The following is a 17066-nucleotide window of genomic DNA, read 5'->3' as shown; positions in this document are numbered from 1 at the left end:
TTATTCAGGTGACCACCCAGGTACCTATAAGAGTCCACTATCTCAATGTTCACTGGTGTCAGTGTGGTGTGTCTGCGTCTCCGGAAGTCCACCACCAACTCCTTGGTTTTCCCGGCATTGATCAGCAGGTGGTTCTGCTGACACCAGTCTACACCAGCGGTGACCTCCTGCTGACACAAACAATTAGACTATACAGTTAAGTCATGACAGAGAAGCTACAGTCAGAGCAGCAAAACAACAGATGTAATAAATAAGGGAATAGCAATAAAACTGCACTTGCTTGCCTTGAGCTTGTGGTAATTTGAAGGCAGAATTGTAAATGACCTGAAAATCCTTTAAGGCAACAGTTTTAGTATCAAAACAGACAGCTACTGTAGGTCAAAAATGGAAAGGGATCATTTTGATGGTTAGCACAAGACACCTGGATTTGTATCCACTGGCCAGCTGAGCTGCCCCCACAGTCCAAAGACATGCTTCCAGGGTCAGTTGGTGATTGTAAATTGGCCACAGATGTGATTATAGGGGTTCTCTGTGGCAGCCCCTCCAGGGTGTACCCTGGTGTTTGGAAAGGTTCTGGTACACGTGACCCATAGATAAGCAGAAGAAAAAGCATTTGTTTGTGTTTGTGTTTTTTTTTGCTTTTTTACATATTTGTCAAACATTTATTATTTTTTTTTCAGATCATCAAGCAAATTTTAATCTTAGAGAAAGAAAACAACATTCAGCATTTAAGTGATGATTACATTTATTATGGAGAAAAGCTATCCATTGTTAAATGAATTAGTTGTGATTAACCACATTTTTTTGGAAAGCTGATGTCAATTTCATTAGTGATACGTAAGCCTGGTTGCTGCCAGACATGTTGACTCAAGAATCACTTAAATAGAACCTGTCTGACAAAATGAAATAGGCTAAAAGATCTCAAAAAGCAACACATCATATCACAATCTCAAGAAACAACTTAGAAACAAAGTCATTGACATTTATCAGTCTGAAAGGGGTTACAAAACCAATGGAGAAAACCTGGAACAGTGATGAACCATCACAAAGGCTCATCTTACATTTGCCAAAAAAATAACAAATCTTAATGATCCCCAAGACTATTGGGAAAATGTCTTGTTGACTGATGATGAAAAGTTGAACTTTGTGGAAGGTTTGAATCCTGTTGAATCCTGTGTAAAACTAACACAACATTTCATAGAAAGATCATACCAACAGTCAAACATGGTGGTGGTAGTGTGATGGTCTTGGGCTGTTTTGCTGATTTGGGACCAGAACAACTTGCTGTAAATGATTGAACCATGAATTCTGCTGTCTGACAGAAAATCCTGGTGGAAAATATCTGTCCATCAGTTCCTGTTCTGAAGCTCAAGAACACTTGGGTTTTGTAGCGGAACAATAATCCAAAACACACCATCGAAGTCCAACTGTGGAAAAACAAACAAACAAACAAACAAAAAACAAAACAAATCGAGGGTTTGGCCCATTCAAAGACCCAAATTTAATCCAACTGAGATACTTTGATACTTTCTTAAACAGATCATTCATGCTGGGAAAATCTCCAATGTGACTGAATTAAAATAATTTCACAAAGAAGAGAGGGTTAAAGTCCTTCCACCACAAAGTAAAAGAGCAAAGAGACAAAGTGAAAGAGTGAAAAGACAAACTGAAAGTATCAATTATCGAAAACACTTGTTTGGAGTTCTTACTGCCAAGGGTGGCACAACCAGTTATTAGATTTAGGGGGCAATTACTTTTTTACATAGTGCCAGTTTTGGATAGCTTTTTTTCTTTAATAAATGAAATCATCAAATTCCAGTATAAACTATATATATATATATATATATATATATATATATATAAAGACAAAATAAACTAAAGACAAACTGACAAATGTTGTTCTGGCTGATTAGAAAAGATGTGGGATCCCTGCTCCACACAGAGCCCCCAGCTAAAATAAATATGATTTATTATGTTACCAGTTTAATTGAGTCTGGGATTAACTGGGACCAGGCTTAGTAAAGTCTCCATTCTTTTATGTTTTTGCACAATACAAGAGAAGACCTGCTTTGGACTTCACATAACAGTATGATATAATAGGTCTATATTTAGAGTTAAAGAAGAACAACAGGTCGTATGCTGAATTGAAACTGTTAAAGCCGCAGTCAGAAACTTTCAGTTTGTCATACATATAAAGAAGGTTCTTGTGAATCGACTGCAGGGTCATTGCTGAAAGTGTCAGCAAATTCATCCCAAAAAGGTTGTTGCCACATTCTAACAAACTGCTTGGTATGGGATGAACAATGTTCACAATTAAAGCTTATCCCCCCCCCACATTTTTCTAGTTCGAAATATTTCCTGAATTGTTGCTCTCACCCTCAGTCACTGAGTCCTTTTGCATAATTTCAAAGAACAGAAGGGGCTTGACCATGCTGATTAATTCACATATAGTAAATGGTAAATGGACTGATTCTTATTTAGTGTTTTTCTACTATCCCGGAGTACTCAAAGCACCCAAAAAGCTCCTTCGAGCCGGAGTTGAACCAGCGACCTAAGGATTCCTGCTATCATATACCTACAGTCCTCCGCTCTACCAACTGAGCTATCGAAGGGACATGCCTGAATACAGGCAATTAAATAAATTGACCTGGGAACTGTAGTTTTTATAAAGTGCCTCATAAACGATTCAATATAGGTAAATATGGTTTGGAAATATAGTGTTATTTAAAGGTGAACTTGGTGTTTCTGTGAAGAGAGAACTTTTTGTGAAAGATTAACTCTGATTATGTTTATTACAGTGATGAATCATGAGTGCACATTGTGACGCACAGATGTATTATATTATCAACGAATCTTTAATCGTTGTTTTTGTTAGAAAGTCACTGGCTTTAGGACTGAGTCTGAGTGAGATCACTTGGCAGTTTTGCTGATACCGTACACAAACAATAAACTCCTTTAAATGGGCCTAGCGACCTTTATTTATGACCGAAAACTGAGAGGAATGAATACAATGCGGAAGGTAAGCCTGTTAAAGAAAGCGTGGTTAAAAGACAACGCTGTCTTTTGTTTTGTTTACATTTTTTGGCCTTGACAACAAGGAGGTAAAACAGTGACATCATGGCCACAACGTGAAATGCACGGCATGCTTTCACAGAGCCATGACGTATTCTCTTTGGTTTGTGTTAGTAACTTCCCCAATAAACAGCGAGCCAATGAAACTGCACAGGAAGCAGCTCAGCGAACCAATCAGTGAGTAGCCTTCATAGGTCTCTGGTTGCTTCGGGCGGCGCTCTGTTTTTAGTAAAGGTAGACCACACAGCGTTAGACCGGAAATTATTAGATTTTTCAACAATACCCTAGTCTGACGCAATCTTCACATAATAATAACAATCATCATAAAAATAATATATCCTCAAACATCTACCATAATAGACGACATTCTGGGATATATGTTATGTATATTTACCAACCTTTGTCACTGTGTAAGTTTCAGAGTGTGGCAGAAATTTATTCAGACCATGTTTACTTGAGCTGTTTACATAAAATTAAAATTTACATACGTAGAAAAGTTGTAAAAGGTGGTCAATTAAAGACTCTTATTTTTTTTTCGATTATTTGCCGGATGCTAGTTTTTTCTAGTTGCATTGTTGTTATGTTTAAGCCTAGCAAGTTCTTCTTCTTATTTTTTTCTTTTAGGTAAGGGTGTATTTCAGAACTTGTCCGCCGAGAAGCTTTTATTTCGAAGCACAACCGGAAGTTTGTTATTTGCTCGCCAGCGGCTCGACAAGGGTGGATCCTTAACTGTCACCTCTCCCTCCCTCTCCCAGTTTCAATTCAGTCAAATCATCACAGTGATCTGGCAGTTAGCGATACATGCGCCTATTAGTAAGAGAGTGATTAGCTTCTACTGTGGCCATTTTGTAAGCCCTCGAGAGACGGTAAACTCTGGGAGAGTCGTCTCCTAACCCGAATTAGCTAACGTGACAAACTGCAGCAAACCCGAAAACACACAGAAATGGACGAAAAGGCGTTTACGAAAGAACTGGATCAGTGGATCGAGCAGCTCAATGAATGCAAGCAGCTGTCCGAGGGACAAGTAAAAACACTATGTGAAAAGGTAAGATTTTATTTTTTAATTCCCTCCCTTAACTTATTGCTAACGTCTTCTCCCTCCTCACCGCCGCCTTCCAGACATTCTTAAAATGGCGTCTATCGTGTACATTTCACTGCGTTGTGCATGGATTTGACAATCATTACGAGTTGCCCCAGACTTCTGTTCTGTTTAAACAGCTTTACACCGCTAAATAAGAAATTACATGTGGTAGTTTTCGGGCTTCTTGGTGCTTTACCGGGCAGCTAGAATGACCCACAAGCTTTGAATTCAAGTCACATACCACATTTACAGCCCTTCTCATTCACACTGACAGTGACTGCAGCATCTCTTAGCCGTGCTACTGAGTGGAAGTGCTCTGCCTCAGTATTTATGTATGGAAGCTGTTAGAAAATAGTAAAAGAAAAATGTGGCCAGCTGGCATCAAAATGGAAAGAGATAAAGTTGATTTCTTGTGAGAAAGTCAGGCTTTTGGGCTCCTTTTATTTAGCCTATTAAGGTTGATTGTATCCAGTTTAGGTGCAGCCACTTGGAGCAATGAAAAGGTGAGGAAAAGCTTACTGTGTAGCTCTCGGCACAGGGTAATAAATCCAGCCAGTCAATTTATATCGAGGAGGGTTTTTTTCCTGCAATAAAAAAAGAAAAAGAAAGTTGGCACCTACTTAAGACATTTGGCCCTCCAATTATAACAAGTTATTTCTAAGTGGGGCTTAGTTTAGTCGAGCTTAAAATACATTTTTGGTTATCCAATGACCAAAAAAAATAGCAAATTGCTCAGACTTGTTAATTAAGGTAACACAGTCTGTTTACCTTCACTACATGTGGATGAATAATGTTTGTTTATGTAGCCAAAGCCCCATCAGTGCCCTAAATGTGCTCTATAGTCTCTGCTGCTCCCAGCCAAAGATAACAAACATGAGAAACCACTGGGCTCTGCACTGTCCACCACTTCTTATTTATGCTAAATTACAATGCAAATGTATTTCCTGCTCCTTTGGTTCTGTATGCGTTGTTCTTAGGTGTTCTCATTCTTGTTCGCTGAGTGCAAAACTTTGTTTCACATCAAATGTTAGAATGACAATAAAAATCCTTTAAGCCAAGAAACACCCTGAATGAGGGCTAGTCTAAATGAGAGAAACGCCTCCTGTAATTCGGCACAATTCAGCAACAGCAGACACTGCAGTCTCCTAAAACACCGCAAGTCTTAATCAAGGCAATTTCCACAAACATCGTGCCATCAAAGTAATAATCTTGTTAGTTTTTAATTAGATGTGCCTAATAAACTGCCAGCTGATTGTGTGTGTGGTGCTTTTTTTTTTGCCCCTCAGCAGCTCTCACAGGTAGTCAGGAAACTGAGTCCATTATCTACCTTCTGTTTACTCATGTCTATAAATGGAGAGGATGACTTGTTCGAGGCAATAATGTGGGCGGTTTTCAAACTTAAACATGACCTAATGGATGAAAGTGATGCCTGGCCTGAATTGTAATTTTCAATTTGAGTTCCTTAGTCCTTTGCTCTATTTTTTTGCATCACTGCTTTGGAAACATAGAATTAGTTAAAAATAGCTGAAAAATGACTTGATGGTAATTTCCCTCAGACGCTGACCTTTGATGTTATCATCACAGTGTGAAGTTGACCTTTAAGCTGGTGTAAGGTGGTTCCTTCCTTTACTATTATAATTTTTTTTTTTTTTTTTTTTTTAAACTAACCTTAATTAACTTGTTATGAGTGTCGTTATGCCCATATGCTTCTGCTTTGGTTGATAACTGGCCATTTGATTTTGTGGTCTGAGCTGAGCTTAACCCCAATCTCCCTGCTCTGTGCTGATTTCCGGCTCTGGATGTCTGGTTGTAAAGGAGCATTTACTCTTAAACATTTTACCACTGTTCTCTCCTCAGATTGTTTTAATTAATACTCTTTTTGTTTGGGTTTTGGATTTGTTTTTTGTGCTTTTTAATCCTGATCTTGATCTGTCTAGGATTTCTGTTTCTAGAAAGCTCTCTTGCCCAAAGCGTGCTATATATTGTTGCTGCCTTGGGTCATGGTCCATTTTTAGGCTTCCCCCTGCTGGAGAATTGACACCCTGTCCTCTGATTGTTAGATTTATGTGTCAGAAGTCAAGTGACTGACACCATAACTTGACAGCGTATATAGTGAATATTATAAATTTGCTGTTAGGCTTTATGCTGACAGAAGAGGCTTTTTCTTTTCTTTTTTTCTTTTCTTTTTGGACAGTCTTCAGAGTCTGTTTTTCTTTCTATGCTGCTACCATGTTTGGAGTTCTGTGTGCTGAAGTTTAAAGGTCTGGTATTCTCAAGTGGAACGTTAATCCCAATATTTGTTTCCATTTGAGTCCCAGTAATTTTAAATGCTCATTACACTGTGTATCAGGATCCCAAAAAGGGACGGGATCCTTTCCATAGGGCTTAGAGGGATGGTGGTGGTGGTCAGTGCTTAGCTGGGCATATAAATTGGCCTTTTTATTAATGGAGTTAGTTGGAAAGCACACAGGGATTGTTTATACTAGCCTCTTTTATTTAGCACATAGTTTTTTTTCTGTATGTTGAACTATCTCAAAGACAGACGGATCTTGCGAACACTTGTTAAGACAGCTATACTGGCACAGCACATTAGATCCCGACTGATATAGGATTTTTGAGAGTGATGACAATATTCAGGGATTTAAAATATCTCAGCAAGTCTTTTCTTTACAGACACACAAAAAATGATTTCTCCAACTGTAACTGAAGATTTTCCTTTAAATAAATCCTTACTGAGATATTATGATAATTCAGTTTGTTTACTTGTCATAATAAGTCATAAATTGCCCGTATACTCTCCGCCAGACTCAGCCAGCTGTCATGTTTGTGGCATTCCAAGCACGTGTTGCTGACAGGGGAGTTGCAGGCTGCCACATCAACACTTATAACATGGTTGAAGGGTGTTTCTCCTGCCTCCTCTTTACCTTTTAAATCTCTATATATCATCTGTAATAAATACTGATATTGGTATATCAGCAAACGGCTAATAATTGAGTGATACATCTGCGATACAGCACATGTGCTGTAGATGGAAGAGCTGCACAAATGATGCAGCGTTCCTCTCTCCTGTTTCCTTCCTAATGGAGCAAAGATGCCATTAAAGCAGCTGAGGGTGGGTGGGTGGGGGGCTGTATCATTGTCAGGAGCCCAGTTTCTCCACACTGTCTACTTGTATCTGTCCATCCACCCCTCCCACCCAGTGAATGTTGTTTATACATTCAGCAGAAGGCTCCCACACAACATCCTCCCGGATTTTAAAAATAGCCGAGGATATGATTGATTGTGAGTTGCATCACTAACACTGTGAAAGCCTTTGTTGCTAAGGGGATCAGAGTGTGTGACTCAGGATAACACTGTTCATTGTGACTCAGATAGAGGCCGTGTTTGTTTTGGGGATGCGTGTGGGTGCAGAGGAATGAGATGTGCTGTGTAATCTGCCCTTCCAGTTGTCTCACAAGAAGGCCGGTCATACCAGAGCCTCAGCCTGGTGTCAGTGTGCTGAGAGGCAATGCTTTGAAGTGTTCCTCTGTTTAACGTGATTAATTGCGATTTTAATTTTTTCCCCAGTTTGCATTATCGTAGGCTCCTCACTCTTAAGAGTCTGGATGTTGTTGCAAAAGTTGTTTGTTTCACAGAAGTAAGCTCATTGGTTTGACAATTTAGCACTGAGCCAGGTTTGAATTAGGTGACTGCAGACTGGGGTCTGCTTACTGGATACTGGTTTGATGTTGCCGTCAATTTTGCAGAGAAAATGTGATTAAATGAATAATGTGTCACAGATGGGGAGAGTTAACCTTTTTGTGACCTTCTGCTTTTTCCTTTGGCCAAAAATAAACCTATTAAAGGGTTACATAATCATCCAGAGATGGTTTCTGTGTGTAATATTGTAAGCTCCTTATTGTATTATATGTAGATTTATATATTTTTTGGATTGGCCTCTTTTTTTTCTATTCTATTTATTTGTTCTCCTTCATCTTTTTGTGCTACTTTGTTTCTACTTCATTTAAGCCATATTTGTATAGCGTGTGTTTTTTGGTATTTTGGCTGCAGTCAGCCACAGTCATTTTCTTATCTTTCGAAACATGTTAACTTGGTCTACTTCATCTTGAATCTTGCGTTGGGTGAACCATCTTGAAGGGTAGATAAGAAATGCAATGACGCAGGTGTGTAGAGACCTCTAAAGTGTGCCACAGTGATGCAATAATTTGGTCACATTGCTGCAGTTGACCCACTTGTTAGAACTGATGTCATCTGCTTGACCTTTTTTTGTATCTCTGGTTGACTCATTAAAAAAACATCAGAAATGGATGTTTGCTCGGTGGTCTTTGAGTGCATCCAAGGCAAAATGAGTTGTGAAATACATGTCATCAAAATTCATACTGTCATAGCAGAAATGCTGATGAAATCAGACATAACCTGCCACCATTTGTCTGCTGCTCGTGTTAATTATTTTTACAGTGGTTTCACTCGGTGAGGTTGGCAGTATGCATAACATTCAGCTACCATAAATCAGGAGTGAGGTCATTGCTTGTGGTTACAGTCTTGCAGAGCTGTCAGATTTATTTCACCTGAAGCTGTCTGCAGGTGAGCCTTTGGCTGGTTCTTCCACACTGATGGGCTGATTTAGCTGACCAAAACTGCTGACTTCATGTCGGGGCTCTTGAATAAGCACTTTGTTGAACGCAGGCCGTCCTGCGCCTTGAGTGCAGTCGTAATCTTAGCAGAGTTTGCTCTCTGTGGCAGGTGTGATCTGTACTTTGGACGAGGTGCTTGAGTAATCAGTGCGGTCATCCTTTTTCACAATCACAGCGTTCCAGAGTACATACTGTTACTGGACATCTCGTGGATAAACAGTTGCCTCACACACTGTTTTGTGGATTTCACTAAATCCGATCTCAAATTTCGAGAAGTGAAAAGTCCTAACATCAGGTCACACTGTATTGATTTACCTTCTCCAGTTTATGTAATATTTAATCGGAAGTTAATCTCAGGTGATAAAAGTGACATTTTGTGAAGGATATTGACAGGCACCCCACCCCTTTTTTGTGCATAAAGCTATAAAGAGAAAGCACATTACATTAATCAAGTTATCAGTTTACCCAATCTGGGACGCAGAGGTGACACCTGATACGTCACTGAACACATTACACATCGACTTTAGTGTAAGGTTACAGAGCCGAAGATCAAATGTTACACCCAAAAACTTGTTAAGAGCGTTCAAATGATAAATGGATGGATGCAGACGCTCGTGGGTCGGTCACAAATACGAAGCCAAAGGCTCACATATCTTTTTGTGATTTCCTCACATTTCATTGTGTATGTACTCAGTGGAAAACCTTGATGTGTCGGTAGATAACAGTCCTCGTAGCTCTTTTCTTAACTGAGCTGTGCCTGACGTATTTGAGGCCTGGTTATAGAACAAAATGACTGGGTTTGCATCTCTGCCTATGCAGCTACTGTTGGAAAAACCCAGAAACTCTTTTAAAGGTTATCAAACCACATCTTTATTGAGAAATAATGAGATGTCAAAACTCGTCATGAAGCGTACAGAGGAGCTCGTCAAATTCCGTCTCTTTGCGGGAAAGAGTTCATTTGTTTTGTTGAACTTTATTTGCTCATATTTAATTGTGCTTCTATCTTTTTTGTATTATTTACCTTATTGAAATACTTGTTTTGGTTGCTTCTGAGTAAAAAAAAATATAGTCGTAAAAGTCTAATTTATTTTATCTGTGTGCAGTTGCCGTTTTTATTGAAACTATTTTAGCTGGAGAGTTCCTCAGACATGGTGGATAACCTCAAGGCTGAGGAAATAACACATTTTATTTCTTTATTGAATTTATATTTCTCATCTGCCTTATTGGGAAAGTGAATAGTAGTCATTGTGCTCAATAACAAAAAACTGTTTAGATTCCTATCACTGTTGCGTGATTTTGCGAGACTAATTTAGTCTTTTTAGCTCTTCTCCAGTTATACAGTGTTTGAATTGCATGTTGTGCTTAATTAAACTGAAACTGTGAGCAAAGGAAATGAAGAAGTTGAGTGCAGAGCGGTGAAAAGTAAAGAGGATCCCAGACAGCCTGACCTGGCCTACTTAAAGTGCGTGTTTGTTTGCTTGTTTATTTCCCCTCACGCCACTAATAAGGGTTGGCGTGAGATTGGGATGAAAACTTATCGCTGTTTGACTTTAATGCAGACATCGAGAATATTCTCTTGGGCTTAGCAGCTCAATTGCTTTAAAGGCAGAAACAGCGGTCAGCCTGCCAAGCTAAGCCCAGTCACTGAAAAGCCTCCTGCCTCATGGCAGTATGGGCACGTGGAGGGGCGTGCTTTATATAGGTCAGCATTGTGCGGCGATGCAACTCTGTCCTTTTGACTCTGAGTTTGTCCCATCTGCTGTTGACAGGCCAGCTATAGCACTCTGACTCTGTCGATTCTCTCTCTCACCCTGTTGTTTAAAGGGGACAGTATGCACGGCTGCTCAGATTGCGTCGTTGACAAAACATTAGGCTTTCGTGGCTGGAAGAGAGCCACGTTAGACTGACTCTAGGAACAGGGCTTGTTGTGGGTGTCCAGATTTAGTATTGATGCTGTTTAAAGTGTTCTCCTATTGTTTTGTTTTAATCTGGCAACTGCAGCTAAAGACCGCATAACAAGCAGGCAGCTGGCTGGTGAAAATGATTCACAGAATGCCAGGGTATATTTTTAAGCTGGAAAAAAATACACATTTCTACCCCCTCCCCCCCAAAGAAAACCCTGCTCTGAACTGAGAGGCTCCAAAAAGTGGTTGTTCAAATAAAATATCAGCTTCAGGTTTTTGGTGTGTATTTTTCCTGTGTGCATTGAATGAGACAGCAGTATCCTATTTTTTTTCCACCTCCAGAAGCATTAGCTGTAGGCCACACAGTGACTCACGCTCGGCAGGTTTTCGACTGCTTCACGGTGAATTCTGAGTCGATTGAACTATGTCTAAGAATAACATTTCTCATCGCATCTACTTTTAGCTGTAGCGGTCATGTTACATTGCTACAGCACTTTTGGCTTTGGTTGAGTCCTCTTAAATGAATAATCAGAGCAAACCAAGTGTTTTTCCATCCAGAAGTGGCAGCAGCCAGTCTCCAATCATTTTTTTTTTTTTTTGGGTTGTGGAGCATCACACTAATTGATTTTTTTGGGAAATGTTGCAGTGCAGCCAGAGCTGCAATTCCAAGCACTGCAAGCCAGACCTGCAGGAAACTAATAAAAGACACACACACACACACACACACACACACACACACACACACACACACACACACACACACACACACACACACACACGCGCGCGCGCGCATTTTAGAGGCTTACATCCATAGAGAGCTTCTGGTGGTGGTGTTTCGGTTTATGCTATAATCACTGTGTAGCATCTTAATGGATTCCCCGGAGGCTGATGTGGAAATTGGGGAGTGGGGATGTCAGGAAATTGTCCAGCTCTCAAATAAAGAACAAAGAATGACCCTGGAAATTACATTGTATTGTGCATGTGATTAACGGATCACATGACTTCCTCTGTGTTGGAACTAATCAGTGGCAGGTTTAGATGAATAAAACTTAAAATGTTCTTAGGCCATTGTTGCTTTGTCCCAGCTGCCTTTTGGTATTTCAGACTTGTACATTTTTGGCATGTTTCGGTAGTGGGGATCATTTGTTTTTCAAACCCTGAACCAGGCAGATTTATTTATTGAATTATTTCTTTTTTCCAACCAGGCAAAGGAGATCCTGACAAAGGAGTCAAACGTTCAAGAGGTGAGATGTCCGGTGACTGTGTGCGGAGACGTGCACGGCCAGTTTCATGACCTCATGGAGCTGTTCAAGATCGGAGGGAAGTCTCCAGACACAAACTACTTGTTCATGGGAGATTACGTGGACAGAGGGTACTACTCTGTAGAAACCGTCACTTTACTAGTAGCACTAAAGGTATGTGATATGTTCTGACATTTGACTTTGTCTAAACCTGAAATGTATTCATTTATTTATTTGAATGAGAATAAAAAAATAACATTCAGATCTTTTCTCTGCTATTTTTTTTTTTTTTTTCCCCTCAGGTTCGCTTCCAAGAGCGCATCACAATCCTCAGAGGGAATCACGAGAGCAGACAGATCACGCAAGTGTATGGCTTCTATGACGAGTGTCTACGGAAATATGGTAACGCCAATGTTTGGAAGTACTTCACAGACCTGTTCGATTACCTGCCCCTCACTGCCTTGGTAGACTCTCAGGTAAGAATATAAACTCGGTTTCACATATGTAAGCGTAATGTTCTGAAAGAATCAAACATTAGTAGAGGAAATATTAATTAGATTCATGTTTCCTTCCTCTCCCTCTAGATTTTCTGCCTTCATGGAGGCCTGTCACCATCCATAGATACACTGGATCATATTAGGGCATTGGACCGTTTACAGGAAGTGCCACATGAGGTAACAATGACATTTTAAATACATCTATAATATTTGAAAGCTAAATTGAGCTAATAAGAGTGGCTGTTTAAGTCCATCCAGCCCATAAACCAATTTGTTTCCTCCTCCTTGTCTCCTGTAGGGTCCCATGTGTGACCTGCTGTGGTCGGACCCGGATGACCGCGGTGGCTGGGGCATCTCTCCGCGAGGAGCCGGCTACACATTCGGTCAGGACATTTCGGAGACTTTCAACCACGCCAACCGCCTCACATTGGTGTCCCGTGCCCACCAGCTGGTTATGGAGGTATGTCACTGGCTCATTTGATGTGCATACAAATAATCCATCTGCTGCTGAGGGGTGAATAAGCTCAGGAAAGACGGCTTGATTCCAACCGGCAGTCAGCACGCTAATATGAATTTAACTGCAACAAAGAGCCGTTACGATAAATAGCTCCTCCAACCTTTGGAAGTGCACTAACCGTACAAAAAATGGAGTTGAAAGCCTCGCTGCTACAGAGAACATCGGGACAAAATGGTTATATCACCATCAACCAGTCATACAGAGTTCAAGGGCGAGTTCAGTTTTAGATTTGCATTAGAGTTGCAGTTTATTCTGAATTATACATTTCCAGTGAATAATGCATCTGCCTCCCTCAGGGTTACAACTGGTGCCACGAGAGGAACGTGGTGACAATATTTAGCGCTCCCAACTACTGCTACCGCTGCGGCAACCAGGCGGCAATCATGGAACTAGACGACACCCTAAAATACTCTTTGTAAGTACCGAAAAGTCCTAAATCCTTTAGGTTTTATTTTAAACCCTGTAAAGTCTAAGGCACGATGCATTCTGGTAGCTTTGGGACCCAGCTGTAATTGTATATAAAACATATAGTGGTTAACAAATCGTATTTATTCTTTCTACTCCTTCTACCCAGCTTGCAGTTTGATCCAGCGCCTCGCAGAGGGGAGCCCCACGTCACTCGCCGCACCCCAGACTACTTCCTGTAAACTCTGATTATTGATTGCCCTTTGACATTTGTACAGTATGACTTTCAACTGATGACAACATGAACTGGGAGGGTGAGAGACTTGGGGTGGAGCAGGAGGCACACCGGTACACATTGTATATCAACACACACGAAAAAAACAACTATTTAAGCATTTAGCAAAAAACAATGTCCGTGTCTGAGGATGGACCAAAAAGTGTGTGCCATAATCATAACAATATCCATTGCCGAGGACTTGTATTGCGAATCTTCCCATTATATGGAAAAAACAAAACAGAAATGTTTAAATTCCCTTTCCTGTTACTGTGTAGCTGGACTGATGGCACCGAGGTCCAAGACATAAATTTTGCTACTCTGAATGCGGCTGTTTGAGTCCCACGCGCCATGGCTTATATTGAGTAGATCTGAACGTGATCTGTTTGCACTTTTGTAAATGAAAAGAAATGTAACATATGTCAAAATATGGAAAAGATTTCACACTACAGATGTTTGTTTGTTTTTTTTCCCTTTTTTTTCTTCTTCCCAACCCAAGCTCTACACAAGGTTTCTTGTTCTTGTTTTTTTTAATTATTTTTTTTTTTGCTTTGTTTTGTTTTGTTTTTTGCAGTCACACAGCTTGGTGTTTAAGATTACATGGAGTGTTCATCCACTTCAGCTCACTGACTCCCTCTGAGCTACAGCATCTGTATTAACCAAACAATTTTATTAATAAAGACGAAGGTGGCTTCTTGATGTGAATATGCTCTTGTGTTTTTGCTTGTTTGTCCTCATATGTTATGGTTTGAATTACACTGTCCTTGCATTGACCTGGGATTAAATTTCAATGTACATTGATGCCAACATTTACCACAATTTTGCATTTTCCCAGCGATCAAGTATGAACGTGAGCACCCAGTTATTTTTTTTTTTAAATCTTTTATCTCTTAGGAATGCTAATTAGAAGTGTTTTACTTATGATGATAAGTACTTTATCTCATATTTGGGGAATTATTTTTTGTTATAGCAATTTAAGTGATGATGCAAAGCCAATAATAAAATCTGGCAGATGCCTCTCAGCCAGATATCACTGTTTTATAGAAGGTGATAGCATGTGGTTAAGACTTCCGATGGCTGTCCTTGTCTCAGCAGAGCTGAAACAGACTGTTAGAGAAGGTGGTCAGGATCCACCATGATGGTTTGCTCTCCACCAGTGCTTCAAAAGTGTCCAGTTTGCTGCTAATCACAGAGCTAGCCTTGCTAGGCAGTTAATTTACTCAGTTGGTATCTCAGCTCTAAAGCTGCTCCTCCCCCAGCCAACCACAGTACAGGGAACATCAGTCACTACATCTCAGTGATAAAAAGTCTTCATTACTTTGCTGCATCCATTGATTTTTGAGGAAACCAAGCTTGCCCTTCTCATTCTGGTATACAACCTGTTGTCTATGTAGAAGCCCAGGTACCTGCACTCCTCAACCACATTAACAGGGTGAGTACCGGCAGTGGAGCTGTCCTCTTCCTTTCTGAAGTCAAGCACCATCTTTCTGGTCTTGTTCACATTCTGAAGCAGGTGATTGCTCCTAGACCACTCCACAAATTATGAGGTGAAACCTCAAAGAACATTAATATCCCCAAAGATAAGTGATCTTTTATGAACTTGGATGCTTATAGAACTAATACATTACAATTTATTAAAATGTTGACTGTATCTGACTTTTTATTTTTTAAATTAAAGTTTTTAGCTGTCATAACACCCACTGTGAATTTTTTTGTGTCCTACTGCAGCTAAAGTGCTGTGATGACTTACTATTTTGAAATTAAGTGGCATCAATTCAAGGATGACTTTCAATGAACACTTGAGCGCACCATGGAAACCGCTTGAGAGGATCCGTAATAGGGGAAAAGCGCCATCCAATGGTAGCTCTAAATACTACAATAAACGCTGCGGTTTGATAAACACCACATGCAGGGATATAATTTGGAAATTACTGTATGAAACAAGGCTTATTTAATATAATCTATCCCAAGTGAATCTTATATTCGTGAATATCTTTATATTTAAGATAGCATTTAGAATAACAGAATTTATTGCACTGATTTATAAACAATTAAAGTCATTGAAATGATTAACCTTCCTGTCGTGTTCGAAACGACGAGGCATGCTTTTAGCTTCAAAAGCTGAGAAATTTCTTTGTTATAATAACTGGGTTAAACACAAACTATAACAATATAGCTGAACTGATTAGAATAGTATGTAGCGCTATACATCCATCAATCCATTCTTTTCTGCTTATCCAGGGGGGACAGGTATAACGGTCGACCATCCAAAACAACGGACAGTGAAGAAAAGAGTGCACAAGGGGGAGCAGCTGGTTATATGATATGGAAACAGTGACTCCAAACAAGAGAGGAGGCTTAGCTGGAGGTGGCAGAGCCGAAGATGTTCAGATTTTTTATTTGGGAGTGAGCAGGATGGACAGGATTAGAAATTGGTATAGCACAGGGACAGTTTAGGTTGAGCAGTTTGGAGATAAAGTTAGAGAGGCGAAGCTGAGATTTTTTGGACATGTGCAGAGAAGACAGAGTTGATATACAGGACAAAGCATGATGAATAGGGAGCTCCCAGGCAGCAGCAGAAGAGCAAGACCACAGACAAGGAAGAAAAGCAGAGGGTTTTTCTGACAGGTCAGGATACTGGGGTGATGATTGAGATGATGCTCAGCAGATTGTTAAAGGGAACAACCAGAAGAAAAAGATTATAATTACACAGCAATGTTAAACATCTCAAATGTTTGAGACTTTGCTAGACTGTCTTAGTAAAAAACAGTCTAGAAAAGGTAGGACAGCATTAAAGTGGGCCAATGTACGCTTTAACAACCCCCACCAGGCGTGGAGAGGCATCCAAGCCCTCGCCAACTACATGGCCAGAGCCTTCCAACCCTTAACAGCAGCCTCAAACTTGCAGAGGAGCTCAACACCTTCTTTGCTCAGTTTGAGACCACCACTTGTCCTTGTGGTGGTCAGAAAATAACCTGAAGCTGAAAGTCCTTAAAAGAAAAGAACTCATAATGGACTTCAGGAGGCACAGACAAGTCCACTACCCTCTCATTATAAATGGAGAACAGGTTGACTCTGTCTTCATCTTCAGGTTTCTGGGCACCCACATCTCTGCTGATCTCACCTACAGCCACAACACCAACATCCTGGTAAGGAAGGCCCAGCAGTGGCTGCACTTCCTCCTTGTCCTTAGCCAGGATAACCTGCAGCAGAAGCTGCTGCTGGCTTTCTACCGCTCCTCAGTGGAGAGCGTGCTCTCCTACTGCCTGGGTAGGCAGAGGCCACAACTGAGAACAGGCTGCCCAGAGGGTAATTAACACCACCCAAAATATAATTGGATGGTCTCCACCCCTGGAGACCATCACTAGGTCCTCCTGTCTAAGGAAAACCAAGACAGGTGACCCCTTGCACCCCGCTCACCACCTGTTTGACCTGCTGGCC

General features: G+C 40.5%; 1 protein-coding gene and 1 non-coding gene across 2 annotated transcripts; one reads left to right on the top strand and one right to left on the bottom strand.

The window, feature by feature from the left end:
- Nucleotides 1-2523: 2523 nt before the first annotated feature.
- Nucleotides 2524-2612, bottom strand: trnay-gua (transfer RNA tyrosine (anticodon GUA)). The gene is given in 2 exon segments: nt 2524-2559; nt 2576-2612. It is a non-coding gene; the product is annotated as a tRNA-Tyr (tRNA).
- Nucleotides 2613-3761: 1149 nt separating this feature from the next.
- On the top strand, nt 3762-14330 carry ppp2cab (protein phosphatase 2 catalytic subunit alpha b). Its single transcript, XM_085289603.1, has 7 exons — nt 3762-4117; nt 11897-12106; nt 12235-12408; nt 12517-12606; nt 12728-12889; nt 13243-13361; nt 13521-14330. The coding sequence occupies exons 1-7, from the start codon at nt 4016-4018 to the stop codon at nt 13591-13593; spliced, it is 930 nt and encodes a 309-aa protein (XP_085145729.1). The 5' UTR covers nt 3762-4015; the 3' UTR covers nt 13594-14330.
- Nucleotides 14331-17066: the final 2736 nt, after the last annotated feature.

This window comes from Mchenga conophoros, linkage group LG10 (assembly GCF_057382185.1).
Source record: "Mchenga conophoros isolate Kocher_MC1m ecotype Shallow Benthic linkage group LG10, M_conophoros_male_GT1.1, whole genome shotgun sequence".
Lineage (NCBI taxonomy): Eukaryota > Metazoa > Chordata > Actinopteri > Cichliformes > Cichlidae > Mchenga > Mchenga conophoros.
Note: the sequence above shows the minus strand (reverse complement) of the source record. Positions and strands in the feature narration are given on the sequence as shown.